General features: G+C 38.5%; 1 protein-coding gene across 3 annotated transcripts in view; it reads right to left on the bottom strand.

Moving 5' to 3' along the window:
* sema3bl (sema domain, immunoglobulin domain (Ig), short basic domain, secreted, (semaphorin) 3bl) overlaps positions 1 to 17,732 on the bottom strand; it is a 67,908-nt gene that overhangs the window by 27,825 nt on the left and 22,351 nt on the right. For all 3 annotated transcript variants that reach the window (XM_040152246.1, XM_040152247.1, XM_040152245.1), the window contains 2 exons: positions 12,185 to 12,244; positions 3,641 to 3,760 (listed from right to left, as the gene is read on the bottom strand). In XM_040152246.1, coding sequence (XP_040008180.1) covers positions 3,641 to 3,760; positions 12,185 to 12,244 — 180 coding nt within the window. The remainder of the gene's footprint in view (positions 1 to 3,640; positions 3,761 to 12,184; positions 12,245 to 17,732) is intronic.

A 17,732-nucleotide genomic window follows, 5' to 3' on the forward strand; every position in this document is an offset into this window, starting at 1 on the left:
TGGGTATGCACAGATACAAAACCAAACACACTATCTCTCTCTCATAAACACATACACACATTCCCTGGAGCAAATAAAACAAACGCAGTAATGTTTGTGAAGAGAGATGCATTAACGTCACTATCATAAACTAGTCAACAACAGAAGGTTTACAAAATTTAAATCAGAAATTCCAACTACAACGTTTGCAAACATGGTTGAAACGCCTTTATTTATCTAAGACTGTCTGAGCAAATTTGCTTCAAACTGTGCATGTCATTCTAGTCCTTACGAGCAGGCATTTGCAAGTGAAATGCACTGTAAGCCTCAAGTAAAAGTGCTAAACCCTAACTACATCTCAATTTCAAAAACTCCTCGTTTTGTGCTTATCTAGCTTTTCTAGCTGAATCACACCTCACAAATATAGATTGGTAATTGATTGCTTGCCAGCAAGGTTCCAGGACATCAGCTCTTGTGTTCCCAGCAGGTCTGAGGATTCAAACTGGTGATCTACTTTTCATAACATGTCTGCTCTATCCTAAAGTGCAGTATCACCCGTAAAGGTACTATATGTAAGAATATGAAGCAGTCTACATGTGTTAATTTCATTTTTATTGCCAGTGTGCGATCAGATTGTAATGTAACTTTAAAAAGTGAGACCTTCCCTGACTTTTTCAGTTGCCTATATCAGCCTGTGGACTGATTTTCTATGTGAAGGACGCGGGACAAATTTTCTGGGAAAATCCAAAGGATGTGACATTTCTGCTCGCTTGCGAGTGCCTTTCAATGCTTTTCTTCCGCGCCAACAGTGTGCAAAACTAGCTAACGTAAGATGAGAGAGCGAGTCCGCCAACGTCAACAAACAGCCAGATCCCAGAGCAGAACAAAACGTCCGTTCTTTAGAGCCTGTTTCTTTGCATCTTTTATGTGCATTATCTCCAGTCTAACGTTACTCATCCCACTCCAATTCTGTTTTTAAATGACATTAGTTTAGGATTATCGTTGTGTCAACTCACTGCAACACCCATTCAGTACAGTAATGTTATAATAATGTTTATAATATAAAAGGTATGTCCTATTATGCTGAAATATTAGCACACTGATGTAGTGAAATGAGAGTTGTGATGGGAACTATCATGTCAATAGTGAAGTGTGGCAATACATCTTATTTATAATATTACGTCTAGTTCACTATCCGTTAGTGTTCACATCCAGCAAATAGTCTATATTGTGATAGCTAGCACGCTGTCACACTTTATAAATCCTATTTCAAAAAAATGTAACATTAGTCAAACTATAGTGTCACATAGCCAGACCTATCTCCACACTTCGTTTTAGCGCTCTGCCAGCACTGGAGAGCCAAATATAGTCTATAGTCTCAAATATTGTTCATAGTCAAACTATCATAACAGTGTAACTTTGGTTACCTCATCTATCAACATGAGGCCAGTCAGTCACATTCAGTCTTGTGTATGTCACGTCACTGTTTTGGCCGATGCCCAGGATGCTTGCTTGCGCCTACTACGGGGTGCAAGCACACAGGCGAGCAACAGGATACTGACTGCCAATGGTGTCATTAATAACAAGGGTTCTCTGAATGTTATATAAAATACCTCTAAAGGATACCACCGACTTTGTTTCTGTGTCTCGAGTTTTGTTTTACTTGTTCTCAACCATGCACACCACTGTATATTGTTCCTTGGCTCAAAGTCATTTAGCCCAAGCAAAGGAAGATGTGCGCCTTTTTTTCATGATGTGCCACAGAACCTAGAGTCCAAAAACCACACTGAGAATGACAGATTGAGAGGGAGGCAGAAAATAGCATCAACGAGAACACACGCACATGTATACCCAAGAGAAAATAAGAAAAATGCACGTGTACTCTGATGTGTATGCACACACAAACCACACAATCCACCACACACAAACATACACACAAACATACACACATGCACACACACATTCTTCAGACTAAAAGGCTGGCACTCTCCCCACCCAGTGTCTCATTTCCCTTCCTTAGCTCTTTGCCAACATCTAGCTTTCCCCTCTGCTCATGCCCAGTTTGACCCCCTCCTGCTGGGCCGGCAGGCCTGGACTGTGATCTGGTAGACCGCTGTGAAACAGCCAGCTATGAGAGTGTCTTAATAGCTCCATTCATTGATTCATGTTTTTTAAATGGCTCCAAGTGTGAGACTCCAGAGGGTCTTCCTGAGTTGAGTGGCTGTGTAGAGAGCCAGCCTGTGCAGTTGAAAAGATGTACAGAGGGCCTAACGGAGAGGCTGAGTAGTGTGACAGAAGGAGTCATGGCAGGGCTGTTTGCTAAGGCTTAACCTTGAACCCAAGGGATCTGAGCGGGGCCAGTATGAGCTGTGTTTCTCTGAAAAAACATCTTGAAACAAACCATATTTATTCTCTTGGACTGAGTTCCACCGTAGAACTGCTGAGAGGCCACCCAGTGATTCTTTATCATCTTATATATGCAGAATTTTATATGTATAATAATGCAGTGGATTCCTGTTTCTATACAGCATGAATAATGCGGACATTCCATTATGGCTTGTTCATATACTGTAACCTAGTTAGACCACCATTCCTTGAAGCTTTATGTAGAATTCTCCATTGTCAATTCTCATCAGAGTTCTACTTAATCGGTGCTAATTTTGTATCAACTTGTCTGGTGTTACAGTAACACTTGAAGCATCATTGAGCGATATATTTGATAACCACAAATCATATATATATATATATATATCTAATGTGACAGAATTGCTTGTAATGCTGAACCCACTTCTGTGGTTAAGTCTCCCAGCTTTCTCCAATCTCCACCATACACCACAAACCCATGGACAGACAAATCCTGCAGAAGACAAGCCAACTGTACACCTTACCTGCCCAGCAACAAAACGCAGGCAGACAAAGTTAGCAGCTGAGCATTTAGCCAATAAAGAACCAGGTGTTTTTCTCAGGAGTTTGGGGAGGCCAAACCAGAGCTAAAATGAGAGTGAATATTGGACTCACTTCAATCAGTTGGACAGAAACAAGCAAATGTTAATGTTCACTCCTGAATGTATAAGTAAGCAACTAATGTTTGCTAACATTAGCTAATAGTATATCAGCACTGTTTCTTTGAGTTTGTTTCTGAGTCCTTCTGCTCCCTATTTTTCAGAAATTGCTCCTCCCAACTTCAGAATTACCCGTCACTTCAGCTTTTATGAGTAAATCAGGCATTTGTGCACAAATCCTCCCATGTTTCGTCTCAAATACTTCATATCACACTGCCAGTTGACATTTATATGTATAGTTGCCAAATTTAGTCCGTAACTTATCATGTAGAGTGATAACATTGGAAACGTTCATGCTAAGGAGTGACTCAACTTATACTCAGTTAATACCAATTAAACTGCACAATCCAAATCGGACAGTCTCTCTAATGGTTACACAGTGCATAAAAGTGAAGATGATTTACAGTTTCCAAACATTTCCTTTAAGAAATGAAGAATGAATGCAACTGCAGTTCGGCATGCATAGAGTAAAATGTGGGTGCTACACAACTGTGACAGCTGTATATCACAGTTTTCTTCAAAAACTCCAACTGATTGGTATTTTTCGCATGTAGCTGCCAACACAAATACACACACAGCCAATCTTCACCCCGGCTTACCTCTCCTCTGTGCCCCACATAGATGAAGGCACACATGGGCTGGAATGCACCGGTGCCACAGGCAAGGAGGTGAGTGCGGTTGTAGGGCTGCAGGAGGCGGACAAAGTTGGCACACTCCATCTGTAAAACAAGGATACACACATAGGTTTAAACCTGTTATCTCAAAGAAATATTTGAAAAGGTGTAGTATAATATAGTGTATGAAATATTTTGTGATGTCCATTTGTAAATACCATGTTTTATCTCTCTACCATGAGTGTATATATGGTACTCCTGCACTATTTTGTGAATACATTGCCTTAAGTTCCCAATTTGGGTAGGCTGCAGATATCAAACCATATATAACCTTCCATGCAACAACAGACAAAAGGAAAAAAATTAAAAGTTGCATTTATCAAATATTCATGGTATAGTAAGGAACGTCTGCCCAGGTACAGAATGGAAACACACACATACTGTGCTGCACACACACACACACACACAAACACACGCACACAAAACAAGGAAGGGCTCTTAAATGAATTATATCACACGGTGCAACAGTAACTGTCATCCGAATGCAGAAAAGTTGATTCAGAGTTTTAAAGTGAACTAAAATGATTTCTTAACAAGGCTTATTGATCCCATATGTTTGTAATGCGGGCCAAGAAAAGAGCTTTATTAGATGAAATGTGATAGTCTCAGTGTACCGCACAGGACTTGTATCTCTGATTTTTGGATTTCAGCCAAAGTGACACGCTGATCTTTTAGAACAAGTTTCATCACATTCGGGTCAAAGGAACTCTGTCAAGAAGTTCTGTAAAACATTAGAAACGCCTTAATGCCAATGGAAAATGTTTTTGATAATTTGGGGGTTCTGAAATAAGTTTTGTGGAGATGACAAAATATGACAAAGACACCAATGATGAATATGTATTTAACTTGAAAGTAGAAAATAGAAAAGAAAGACAGGGCAGCTTCGGAAGAAAGAAAGAAATTGCTATCGATTCATTGGGCCCTCAATTAATTTTGTAACTATGTACAACTGAAACAAGTAGAAAAGAGATTCAAGTGGATAATTGTTAAAGGACCTAGACAAAGAGACTCAAACACAAATAAGAGCGATAACAAAAGAAGTGGGGACTGAGGAAACAAGTATCAAGACATTTCCCTACTACACAGAGGTCCAGAGGAAGCAGAGGGCACGACTACTTCCTTCTTCCCGTCTGTAATAACAGCAGCTGACAAAACAGGTGGCAGATGAGAAGGAAAAGATTGGCCAGGTGTCATTCTCCCAAGTTAACAAGGTCAAACTCATATCTGCACAACAAGTGTCTGATGTGTGTCTCTGTCAAAAAGTGCACATGCATGGTTTGTATTCATATGCTAATACTGATATTTTGAAGTAAATTGATTTAAATGTTTTGATGCATGTTTCTTTGCCTTTTTTTTTTTTTTGCATTTGAATGTTGTCTGTCCATGTGATTTCTACACATGAACACACACTAATCTTTTTGTGTTTTTACAGGTGCATGTGTTGTGCGTGACTGTGTGTAGTTAATCTATCATTTTGCGTTTGTGTGTGGCCTGCATCCCTCTCAAAGTCACAGCCAGACACTCAAACATTGTTGATCGCTTTCCCGAGGGATTTGAGGTGCTGCAGACCTGATGTAAACCATGTCACTGCACGAGAAGAAATAGTTTACATCATCATATGGCCCTTGCCCGCTGGTTTGTTTCGCTACCCAAACAAAACCAGTCCACTAATAAACTAACCAGAAACACATTTGCATTAACAATGTGTTCAGTAAATGTGGGATGCTTTTTTAAGGATTTCTGGCATGTTGTTTCCCCCAAGTTATTTATCCCAAATTAATGTTAGTTGGCTTTTTCTTGTGACAAACCACTGTAGAATTTATGTCCAGCCTACTGGAATCATCTCCTGGACAGATAAAAAATGAAAGGCTGGACATTAACAGTATGACTCTATGTTCTTACAGAAGATATATGAGGCCTACCAAGTGGACTGCGAATGAATAGAAATCTGTCTCTCCTGTGTTTCCGTTCTACTACTCAGGGAGCCGTCCTGGAGATCCGTGTGTGGCCTAGGAGCAAAGAGTGGAATGAAATGTTGAAAAGAGGAAATATGTCTCTGCTCTCCCACCCTGGGATTTTGGGTTTTACATATCTGTGTGGTCTTGTCCAAGATTAAGTGGCAATGAAGGGACTGCTGTTAAACAGAAAATGAAGTGGTTTTTACCACTAAATCTGGTTTCATCTCACAGGGAGATTTAAGGGAAAAGTCTTTGAGCCAGGATTGAAAATGAGAGAGATTTAATCATTGCATGAATAGCCAGGGTCAGGGCTATTTGTTGGAAAAACATCTAACAATGTTCATTTATTAACCTTTTACTTTCAAGGGAAGGTTGGCTGACCACAAACACTCTTTCCCAGCAATACCCTGCTGTCAGTTCTCACAGTTCAAACATTGAAGCTGCACACAAAAACCACAGTTTTGTGTCTTAGGGGTTAAAAAAGTATGTATAGCTATTAACATCAAAGTATTGCTACATTTTCTCTAAGAGATATATTTCATTAACATAAACAAACAAGAACATTGCCAAGGCCTCTTCTGGCCTTGGCTGTGTGCAAAATAAGTCTGATTTCCCATGAAATACACTGCACAAAGTGAGGTACTTCTAAAGCATAAAAAAGGAGGGCACTGTACTTCCATGATGGTGTAAGGTGTGAAGGTGCAAGAGCAAAATCACCTCCCAAATGTCCAACATAGAACAAACCACTATACTACTCCTTACAATTGGATTAATTAAACCATTATTTTATATCTAACCACATGCATGGATGATGATGATTTTCAGTATGTAAATGAGGAACTTTTGCCAAAAAAGCAGAGAAGGTGACTCCAGAGAGCAGGAGTGGAGACAAATGTCTTCCTCATGACATAAAGAAAGAGAGTTTATGGCAAAATGCGGTCTTTATTTTGAGAAACACGAGCAGTAACCGTACTGCAGGCTATTAATCATCTTAATCATGGTTTAAATGGTTTATGGTAAGTATAACACATTCTCACATTTTGGCTATGACACATTAATGTTTAAATACGCTCCATGCAATCTACATGGCAATTTGCTCAAGGTTGGGGCAAATGTTTCTCATACTGTTTTGTCTCCAAGTTTGTCCTGGGCAGGGGAAAAATCTGGACTTCAAACCTCTTTGTTACATTGTCGTTGCTGATATTTTAGGGAATTTAATTGGGTTTGTGACAGAAATGTAACAGTTGCCACCAAAATAATGAATTGATTAAATTCTGTGAGGAAACTGGAAAATTGTAGTCAGTTAATATCCCAAATTTACTTCAGTGGTTGTAGCCAGTTTTTTAGCAATGTGGAAAATGGAGCACGGCTGGTAGAGCTAACATGGAGCTAACAGCCATGAAAGCTTCAGCGGCCAAACGGGTTCTGTGATGACTGACCCAAGCAGGGAGCAGCAAGTTTGGACATGGAGAACGGTTTCCAGTATAAACAGCCAATGTTCAGTGGAGAGCAGTCAGATTCTGTAATACTAACAGGAAACGAGGGCCAACACATCCATGTACAAAGACATACACACATACACAAATATGCTCATGTACAAGACTACAGTCAACAGGACCTCATACAAAAACAAGATCACAGACACACACAGACATCATAAGGCTGTTCAAAGCTGGACAGCTGGATGAACTTGCCTTTGGTCTCAGCCGCTGTTTGATCCTCAAGGAAACCAGTGTTCCATTTACTCTTGACTGATTTCTAAAAAAAACTCCGAAAACATTCAGTCATGGCAAGACTGAAGGTGTGTGAGATGGCCAATCAATCAATCAATCATTCATTTTAGGATAGAAAACCACAGTCACCTAACTTGGCTTCCTGGCAGGCGCCAGAGCTGCAACCAACATTTACCAACATTTTGGAAGCAAAAAGAGCAGGAGACAAGTAGAGACAGAACACACTTGGTCTCTGTGTTACTGGCCACTGCAGCATCTTTTTGTCATTAAATTAAAAAAAAACAAAACAAACATATTTAAGAGCCATAAAGAGGAACTGCTGTAAATTCCAATATATGGAGCCCACATGACATTGTTAGTCCTGTATTATACCACAGTCTAAACAGTAGAGTATACTTTCAGACTTAGATTTTTTTCAGCTTGAAATATAAACATGATAGATGTTTGCTAAATGGCGCATGCTGTTTACTTGCCCTGCCTCAAACCCATCAATGATTCAGTAATTCAAGGAATTATACTTGAGTACTATTCTTAAGTAGAAAGCGGAAATTTTCAAGCTGTAGTACAGATGTGTTTTTATGATTTGGACTGATGTACCAATAAAACTTCTACTTATGTGACCTGTAGATAATATGGCCGTGTTATGCTTTCACTCCTGCCCTCTCTGACATAGATTGGCTTTAAACCACACCTAGGTTACTTTATTTTGTTGACCTGTTATATGAATTGTCAACAAATCCAAATACCTAAGATGCAAAACATGTAGTTCTGCAGGGATTTATTTCATGGATAAGTTTAATTAAGCAGCGAAAACTACTTTGTTAAGCACAGGGAAGCACTTACTTAATGGTGTAAGGAAACCCACATTTACAGTTCCTAGGAAAGAGGACACAAAACTTTTCAGAACTTCTTGCTGCAATATACAAATGTTAGGCTAAATCATGACCATTTTTTCAAGGCTGGATTGACTTTTACTTTGGTAGACTCAGGCACAAAATACCAAAGACTAGATTGAAACAAAGTGGAGGTGATCACAACTCTACTGATAAATCCAAACCAAAAGGAAGGCAGGATTACTGACACTATTAAGCCTGTCGTGAAAGAAAGCGACCACACAAATCAATTTTTTAAATTTTACATAGGGAATCTTCCACACAGTAAAAAAGCTCTACTTTGCCATATCTGATCCCTTCTCTTTGCTCAAAACATTTTGTTTCAGCTCAGCATGCACAGCAATGTACTGTGTCACAATTTCAGCCCCTTAGACATGGAGGAAGTAACTGGCTGATCTGATATTCAACCCCTTTGCATGCAGAGGTTGTCAATAAATGAAGCAGAAAAATGTGTTAACAGGCAGAACAAGACAGAACACACTCGGGTGAGATCACTGAGTGCCTCCCCTCTGCCTGTTATTTATTTGCCTGAGCTGTAATTAATGATGGTGAAGGTCATGAGGTTGTGACTCTGGGAGGAAAAACTATCAGTAAAAACATGTTTAACGTGGTAGACAGTTGTCAGTAGAAGACTGTGGAGACAGAGACTTTCATTAAAGAGATAATATGGACATCCGTCTGATTTATTTATCTCTCACCTACTTTTAACATGAAGGTATGCAAATACTGAAGACAGTCAAATAGCTACAGCACATTCCGGAGAAGTGTAAAAACCTTTCACCTTCAATCTCTACCACTTTTTGTCAATCTCAGTTGTGTATAACACCGACAGCAAAAATACGAGATATAACATGTGCCTGCGTGGGTGTGTGTGTGTTAGAAGATGTGTGTGTTTGGTGTATGTGTCTTTTGCTTTGTAGATGCTATGGGATACTACAGTAATCCATCTAATTTGACATTAAAAAGAAAAATAAAAAAAAACTGTGAAACAGAAAATGAGAGACATGAAAGAATGCAGAAAGATGTCAAAAGAGTCACACATTTCTGTCAGTTACTCACACTATTTCACACACACACACACACACACACACACACACACACACACACACACACACACACACACACACACACACACACACACACAAACACTTTATGACTCCTTTGGCACAAGTTAGGTAGAGTTACAGACAGCCTGTTTCAAGACCTGTCTAATAATGAACTGTGACTTCTCCTCTCCACTATGGACAGTACAGTAGCGCACACACACACACACACACACACACACACACACACACACACACACACACACACACACACACACACACACACACACACACACACTTAGCGTCATGTGAGCCTTGTGAGCAATGTGCAAAGGAAACACCTAATAAAACTGATATAAGAGACCCAAGACACACCTGCCACTTCAAACACAGTGAACATATACCTACAGACACAGACACACATGCACACACCTTCTAACCCGTTCCAGATGGAGGCCGTGGTCAGACTTCTTGCCATGAGCCCAAGAAGATTTATAACTCTTAGTGTGTCTTCATTGTGTGTGTGTGTGTGTGTGTGTGTGTGTGTGTGTGTGTGTGTGTGTGTGTGTGTGTGTGTGTGTGTGATGTATGTTCATTAACTAATAATTAGTGCCAGTTTATGTACTCTGAGCACCACTAAAGCCACTGAGAGCTTCTTCTCCAACTGGGGCCAAATTCAACGATGTCTCAAAACATCAAAGAAATGAGACTTCAGTACAAAATCTCTTCCTCTTACTTCCTTTCTTACTTTCCTTTTCTTTTCCTTTCTTTACTTTCATGGTTTCTTTCTGTCATTCCATCTTTCTTATACTCTATCCTATTTTATGTCTTTTCTTTATTAGCTTGCTTTCTATGTATATGTTGTTGATTCTGTACCTAAGTGTAAGTGTAAGTAGTACTATGACCTGCATGCTAACATGCCCACCGTGACAATGCTGACACCTGACACTTCCTAGGTATAATGTTTACCAATGTTCATCATCGTAGTTTAGTGTATTAGCATGCTAACATTTGTTAATTATCACTAAATACGAAGTACAGCTGAGGTTGATGGGAATCTCAATAGTTAGGCAGGTACTGGGTCATAAACCAAAGTATTGGACAAACTAAAATTTTGACCTGATGATGGACCTAGATGAAAAGGTCAATGATCACCTAATTGATTCTAATTCATCCTGAGGGGGGGATATGTGTACAAAATTTCATAGCAATCCATCCAATAGTTGTTGTGATATTTTAAGTCTGGATCAAAGTGGTGGACTAAATGCCTGATTGACATTGCAATCCATTAATACCAGCACAACTAAAAATTCACACCTGCAGATGATTGCACTACCCGCCTAGCTTTATGAGTTCTGTGTTCCCCGTTTTGTTCCCCGGTATTTTTAAAACCATCGTCATCTCCATCCTGTCCTTTTTCTATCCCTTCCATTCTCCTTCATCTTCTGTGAAGTTGCCTCTTTAACCACCTCCAGGCTAACAAACAGAAAGCGGAGTCAGCTTGAGAGAATCTAAACAACTCAAGGTGCTGACACATTCTTGGGTGCTGACTCCCTTCATTACAGTGTGTATTTTTTAAAGCTGAAACTTTATTCTGAAATGGTTTGTGTCATTACATCATTTAATTGACTGCTTCAGAATCTCCCTTCCTTCTTTTCTATTGTTGTAAACATGGTCATAATTAAATGGACACTGTCCTCCCTTTGTATTTTTCTCTTCTCTCAATTTCCCCTCTCCCCCTTCCTCCCTCTTTATTCTGAGCTTTCGTTAAGCAATTCAGTCCTTCCTCCTTCACAGAACCAATAAAGGTTTACAAGTACGATGCTCTTCTGAAAGCATCTTTCTCTGTCTTTGTGCTCTCTCTTCATTAAGAAAGACTGGCTGTATAAATGGCAACTTTAAAATTTCATTATGATTATTAAATTATCTTGACAGTGCTGTTGTAGACGTCATTAGAGAGAAAGTTTACTTGGCTGCTGAGTCATATAATTTACTTTATCAGCAATGTGGGGGAGCAGAGACTAGACCAATTGTTTTAGGGTGGGAAAATGAAGTGTCAGCACAAAACAACATGGTACTAAGCTGTCTAAGTATGCCATTTATTGTATACTTAGTACTGCTAGAGGCACATTCTGCAACTCCCATCAAAACATTTGCTATCTGGGGGATGCTGTTAAAAAAGGGCCTTATAGTACAGCCAATGATATATATTTGATAGATATTTTGTATCCTAGTTCTCAATCCCCTTAAAATGTCTTTCTATAAATAAAATTTCAAAAAATTACGCAGAATATGGAAGATAAACTGAGAGCAGAGCAGAGCACAGACTGACGTGGCCACAGGATTTGGCTGGCCATCAACCAGAATCTCTGAGAGCCAAAGGACCAACTTGACATGCCAGAGTTTGGAGGAAACAAGTGTCACGGAGAGAGTTGCCTCTCTGTTCTTAACTGGAGCCATTATGGCAGTAAGTATAGAGCTGCTCAACAGGTTAACTCAGTCACTTCATTTATGGAAAAAAAAGGTTCTGTTGGGTTCATTTTTGGCCAGATTGTACTGCCAGAGTTCAAGTTACTGGAATCAGGAATAAGAAACCAAATGCAGACAACAAGACTCAGCTGGTAGAATAAAAGGCTTACAGAACAGGCAGGCAGTTGGACCAGGCAAACAAATCTTGTCTGTAGCCTTCAAGAAAAACAGGACTTGAAGGCTACAGCAGCAAAGCAACAGAGAAAATCTGTTGAAAACTGGTCTCTACTGTATCTGCTGTTTTCCGCTAGACTTACTGGGAATGTTGTTAATGGAAATGTGTTAAAACAAACAGGAATTAACTGTCACTTACCTGCTCCTTCCCTGTTTCAATACAGTCCTCTCTGTTGCCAGGTAACGGGGGCCAGTAGATCTATGTAGGAATATAAAAAGAGAAAGATAGAGGAACAAAAGAAAGAAGAAGAGAGAGTTTGATGATTAACGACTTCATAACTTACAAGTAATGCAGACAAGGACTTTATTCAGCCATATTGCAAAATTTAATTGCTTTTTGGGAGCCACACAGGCTTTATATGACTCTGTTAATGCAATCAAAACATAATAATCAGCCCATGTTTCGTTAAATTTGAATTATTTTCTCTGCAAATTGAACTTTATAGCAATTAGAAGCAAATTGAGCGGAGCATATCCTCCACACATGGTGAAGCAAAGGCTTTGGAATGAGAGCCAAAGACTTTAGGAGTTAACTTTTGGCTTGTAAAACTGAAACCTTGATAGAGACATGACCGACACATTGATCATTCAAGTTATAACACGAGAAGCCTAAGCCAGTGGATATTAAAGGGTCAGTTCACCCAAATTACAAAAAAACAAAGTGTATTTTCTTTACTACATACTTCTAGTGGTATCTAGCCAAGCAGATAATTCTGATTTTATCTGTCCAGGTTGTGAGATCATCTTTCCCTGAGATTTCTGCCTCCACCCCAATACAATGGAGGTTAAGGGATTTCTTTTGTTATGCTCACAGCCTTGAAAAAATAAATATATTTTTTTTTTAAGTGTGTCTTTTCAGAAACAATGTCCTGGTTACTCTGGATAGCCCACTGGCTTCACAGTGACTACTTGTTATTGGAACTACTTTCTGCTTAATAAATAGTCCCTGTGAAATATTTTCTATATGTAATCCAGAGTAGAAGGACATTGTTTTTTTGGAAATTGGTCTCAATGTTCCAGTGCTGAGAACAACAGAAACAAAATTCCTTTCACCTCCATTGTGTTTGGGATGAGCTCAGAAAACCTGAAAACCTCAGTAAATTAAACCAAAACCATCAGCAAGGTTAGATACCACTATAAGTAAGATATAACATACTTTTGTCTTTAATTAATTTTATCAATTATAATTTTGATTAATTTAACCTTTATCAAGAAAAAAACTACATTCAATTTGATATTGACAGCTAAAATCTAATTTAAATATTTGAAATAAATTGTTTTTACTCATTAAGGATGACATAGCCTCCCTATCGTCCTAAGGCCAGAACAACATGCTGCATTGATTTTGCTAATGAGATATGTTAATTAAACCACTTTGTAATTAAAATTGATTTCTCCAAATAAAAAACCTTTTTCCACACAGTTGACATGACATATACTATATGAATAATTGATGAATATTCTCAGTTGAAATATTCTTTGGCCATCACTCTAAATTACTCACTAAGTATGAATAATACTCCATTATCCGGTAATAACATACAAAACATAAATCTTTGTAATACTATGAAAGACTTTAAACTGGCTATAGATGTAAACCTGCTTTATAAGTGTGACTCCAGAGACTCATGGCTCAATCCCCTCTAGTATCAATCTTCTGTTTTGTGCCTAGAAATGAAATTACTGTAAACCATTGGCTATAAACAAACCGGAAAGCTGTGCTCATCCAATCTGTACAAGACCATTGGAATCTTAAAAAAATAAAACAAGACATGAATAAATAAGACTCTTCAATTTCCAAGTTGAGTTCTCACAGTATATATATCCAAGATTGCTTGATTAGGAAAGTCCCAAAGTATTCCTCTCATTCATCAAATCTAATAAGGGGGTGAGGTGAATCTCAGATAAGCATGAAATAAAATTTGGACCTGAAACAATGGGACTAGTTTTCACGCTGCTTTCTGCAATTGAAAAACGAAATCCAATTGCCACTGAGGAGGAAAGTCTGAGCCCGTCTCAGTACTGAGCCCCAATGATGTGTGTAATACTGTAGTTTCGTGCCGACTATCAGAGGTAGTTTCTCTGAGACAATAAATCTTTGTCTGGTCCAGTAGGAAAGTGGCTTTGTTTTGACTAACACAGCGAATAGAAATAGAATGGTCCTGACCTGCATTACCATGTCTGATTGTGTTCAGTGTGTATGTGGAGGATGTGTGTAAGTCAGGAGCTATAGGGTTGTTAAAGAGTGTGTATGAAGTGGAACTGATGGAGTGACAGAAACAGATGTGGAGATAAAATGTGAATTGAGTTGAAACAATGACTGAATGACTTTTTCTGACTCGTTGGCCTAAAACTGAACCACATTCTCATCTTTCGCTCCTCACACCCCGAATTTAAAATCAGCAGTAAAAACTTTAAGCCAGATTTTATCTTCTCCAATCATAAATCTGAAGTCATCACAGCCAGCACAGTGGACTCAATGTAAGTCAGAATGAATGAAACCTGGCTCACAAAGATTGAAATTCTCTGACATGCAGTCATCTTAATTTAAAGTCATGTATTTAAAACGGATGTGACTTAACTGCTTTAAGCACTCTAATATACTTTAATATAGTGGACTCTAAAAGCACAAAAACTCCAATTCAATCCAACAGCCAATCCAACCCTACAGTGATTGTACCTGTGTGTGAAAGAAAATACTAATCATTAGGATGAAAATTCACATCTACATTCAGATCTGTGTTACAAATATGTGCCCTGCTGCAGTTAGCATCTAAAGAACTTAGTTTTCTTTGTCATTTTTAAGACATTCAAGAAGATTTTGGGATTTTCACAGAATGTGTTAATGTCAGTTTTTTATGTATTTTCCATGATTTCGGCATTTATTTTTTTTCTGTTGTGAAAGGAACAGGAAAGTGCCAACAACAAAACCATGCAGATACTTATAGTATATATTATTTATTGACACATTTGTTGCTTCAGACTGGAAAATACTTTCAGATGACATTTGCAATATATTTTTTTCTTTTAGCACATGTTCCTCCTCGTCAGTTTAACTTGGACTTCCTTAATTTGATTATACGTTCTTTAACCACAATATAAGAAAATCAACAATAAGAGCACGTTCAGATTCACTCTTGATTAATGATTAGTATCAATCTTCTCATCTAACTCTTGACCACAAAGCAAATAAGAGTATTTCCCCAAATGCCAAACTAATGCAATTTTATGAGAAAATCAAAGTCAAATTTAAAAAAAAAATTAAGCCTGATTCGTAAGTACTGTATCAGTATTTTATCTGTGGAAGTTTCTGAACTTTTGATAGACAGCTCCACCACCACACCATCTAATACCTGACCTGCTTTTGAAAAAAAGCTGGCTTGCAATTGTAGGAATCCATCAGAAACAGACATTTGTTTCATGCCTGGCTGAAAGGAATATTTAAATTAGGGGTGGGCTACAGCTTAGCATGAAGTTGTTTAGATCTCTGAAACAGTTTCTTTGGCATCATGCTGGACTAATATGAATGTGTGCCTGTCGAAAGGCCTGACTCACACACGCACACACAATCTGACCTAAAGCAGCCGGAGAGCATGCCTCACTGATACTGATATACTGTAAAATCAGGCCCTGCCTAAAACCTGGCTGGCTATGGTCTGAGTCAGTGTGCTGCTATATTCCATCCATCATCCAAGAGTCCTGCTCCACACACGTTATGGCTGACCTCCAACAGCCATGCATGTTGCTTCCTCGGTTAACTGTTTCTTAACACTCCGTCAGTGTTACTTGGCCTCTTTAAGGCATCTTTAATTTTTAATCAACACTCAAACATAATTCACATGTGTTATTTCTTTGATCTTTGGACTTGAAACAGTGTTTATGTCAGCTGCAAAAAAGCCTATCGGGGGGCTGGAAACCGGCGGGCCAGGCAGGATAGTCAATGACATGGGCTGTCCTTTAACTTCAAACTCAATCTGGTCATAGCTTTTAACCGCCCCCGTGAATAAACTGGACCTTCAAAAGTTTCATAGCTCCAGACACAATGTTTGAGCTTAAGCCAAAATCCTGGAACGATAAATATCATCAAATGGCAGAGTCTTTGATCATGTGCCAGCAGCTAAACATCCTGGAATAGATCAGAACCCTTCAGCGTACTTTTTAGTTCGCAATATACCAGTTCAGGAACGGGACTAAGCAACTACTGAAAATTTGATCAATGGAACCTGTTTTTTTAAAATATGGATGCATCAAAGATTACAAATAAATGCATCACTTTTATCATCTTTTTGTCAAGATTGCCATTTCCGTTGTGGCATGAATATCAACAAAAATACAGACTTTCCCTGTCAACTGTATATCTTTGTTTATATTGTTTACATGCACTGAACTTTTAACTGTTACTTACAAACAGTAAAATAGCTGGGACATGTGCTACTGTATGTAGTGTAGCAACAACATGTTGCTGCACGCTGAAGTAAGCAGATTCTTTTCGATGGGCCACAAGCCTTCTCCAAAATCACCAAAGAAGCAAAGAAACACAAGACACACTGTACGTAACCAAATTAAACCACTTGTCTTAACATCCTGACAAAGTTTTTACACGTGCCAACCCCATTTCCAAAAAAAACATGATGGAACATTTCATATACAATAATCAAAGGATCGTATATCAAATATCAATCCTATAGCGATTCCTTTAGCAGGGAAATCTGGAATATTTGAACCATCATTTGAGACATTTACAGGAACTAAATCACTCTTTGTTTTATTTTTTCTGGGTAATTATCATTACGCGAATTGTTCCTCTTCCCATATGTGATTCAGTAGGTACAAGGCCTGGGCAGAAACACCAGCCTTGTGTTTGAAATTACATCTTACTCCCTTTTCTAATTATACTGCACTCTTGGTCAGATTTATAGTGGAAAGAAAATATGGGAAAAACAAGTTTTTATGCCAAAGACATATTCTAAGCTTTGGTGGGCAGAGTTTGAGCTGGAAAACTACAAGCTAGTGTAATAGATTTCTCAATGGTTTACAACTTCTTTGTAGTTCTAAAAAAATTCGAAAATAGTGACATTTTGAGACAATTTCTTACCAAAAGTGAGATGAGAAGATCGATTCGCCAATCTCATGTCAGTGTGTAAAGTACAGAACAGGAGCAGAGACATGGTTAGCCTAGCTTAGCATGAGGACCAATAGCAGGGGTAAACAACTAGCATAGCTCTGTCCAAAGTTAAAAAATTAACCTACCAGCACCTTTCAAAGCTCATAATTAACATGTAATATCTAGTTTGTTTTTTCTGTATACAAACAGAAATGTAAATAGCTCTAGTTCCATGGTATCCGTGAATAAATGTATTTCCCAAAATGCGGAAGTATTGATTTAAAACATTCAAAATCATATCGGAAAGATCCTGAGGCTCTGATTTTATAAAATGATGCAGGTATCAGCTGCAGGGCTCACGACTTTTCAGTACTAAAGCTGGGTGTCATTAGAAACAGTGACTGGTAATCGTTTGTGTCAAACAGTGTTCGAATTATTTCAATTATTTTTTCTTTCACTGTGGTTTATGATTTGTTTGGCACATGTGTGTCATCTTGTAAACCTTTGTTTCATTGAACTGGCATCACTGATAGATTTCACAATGGCTGGCACTGATATGAGCACAGGCATTAACCCTCAAACA

The sequence above is a fragment of the Xiphias gladius genome, chromosome 18 (genome assembly GCF_016859285.1).
Source record: "Xiphias gladius isolate SHS-SW01 ecotype Sanya breed wild chromosome 18, ASM1685928v1, whole genome shotgun sequence".
Lineage (NCBI taxonomy): Eukaryota > Metazoa > Chordata > Actinopteri > Istiophoriformes > Xiphiidae > Xiphias > Xiphias gladius.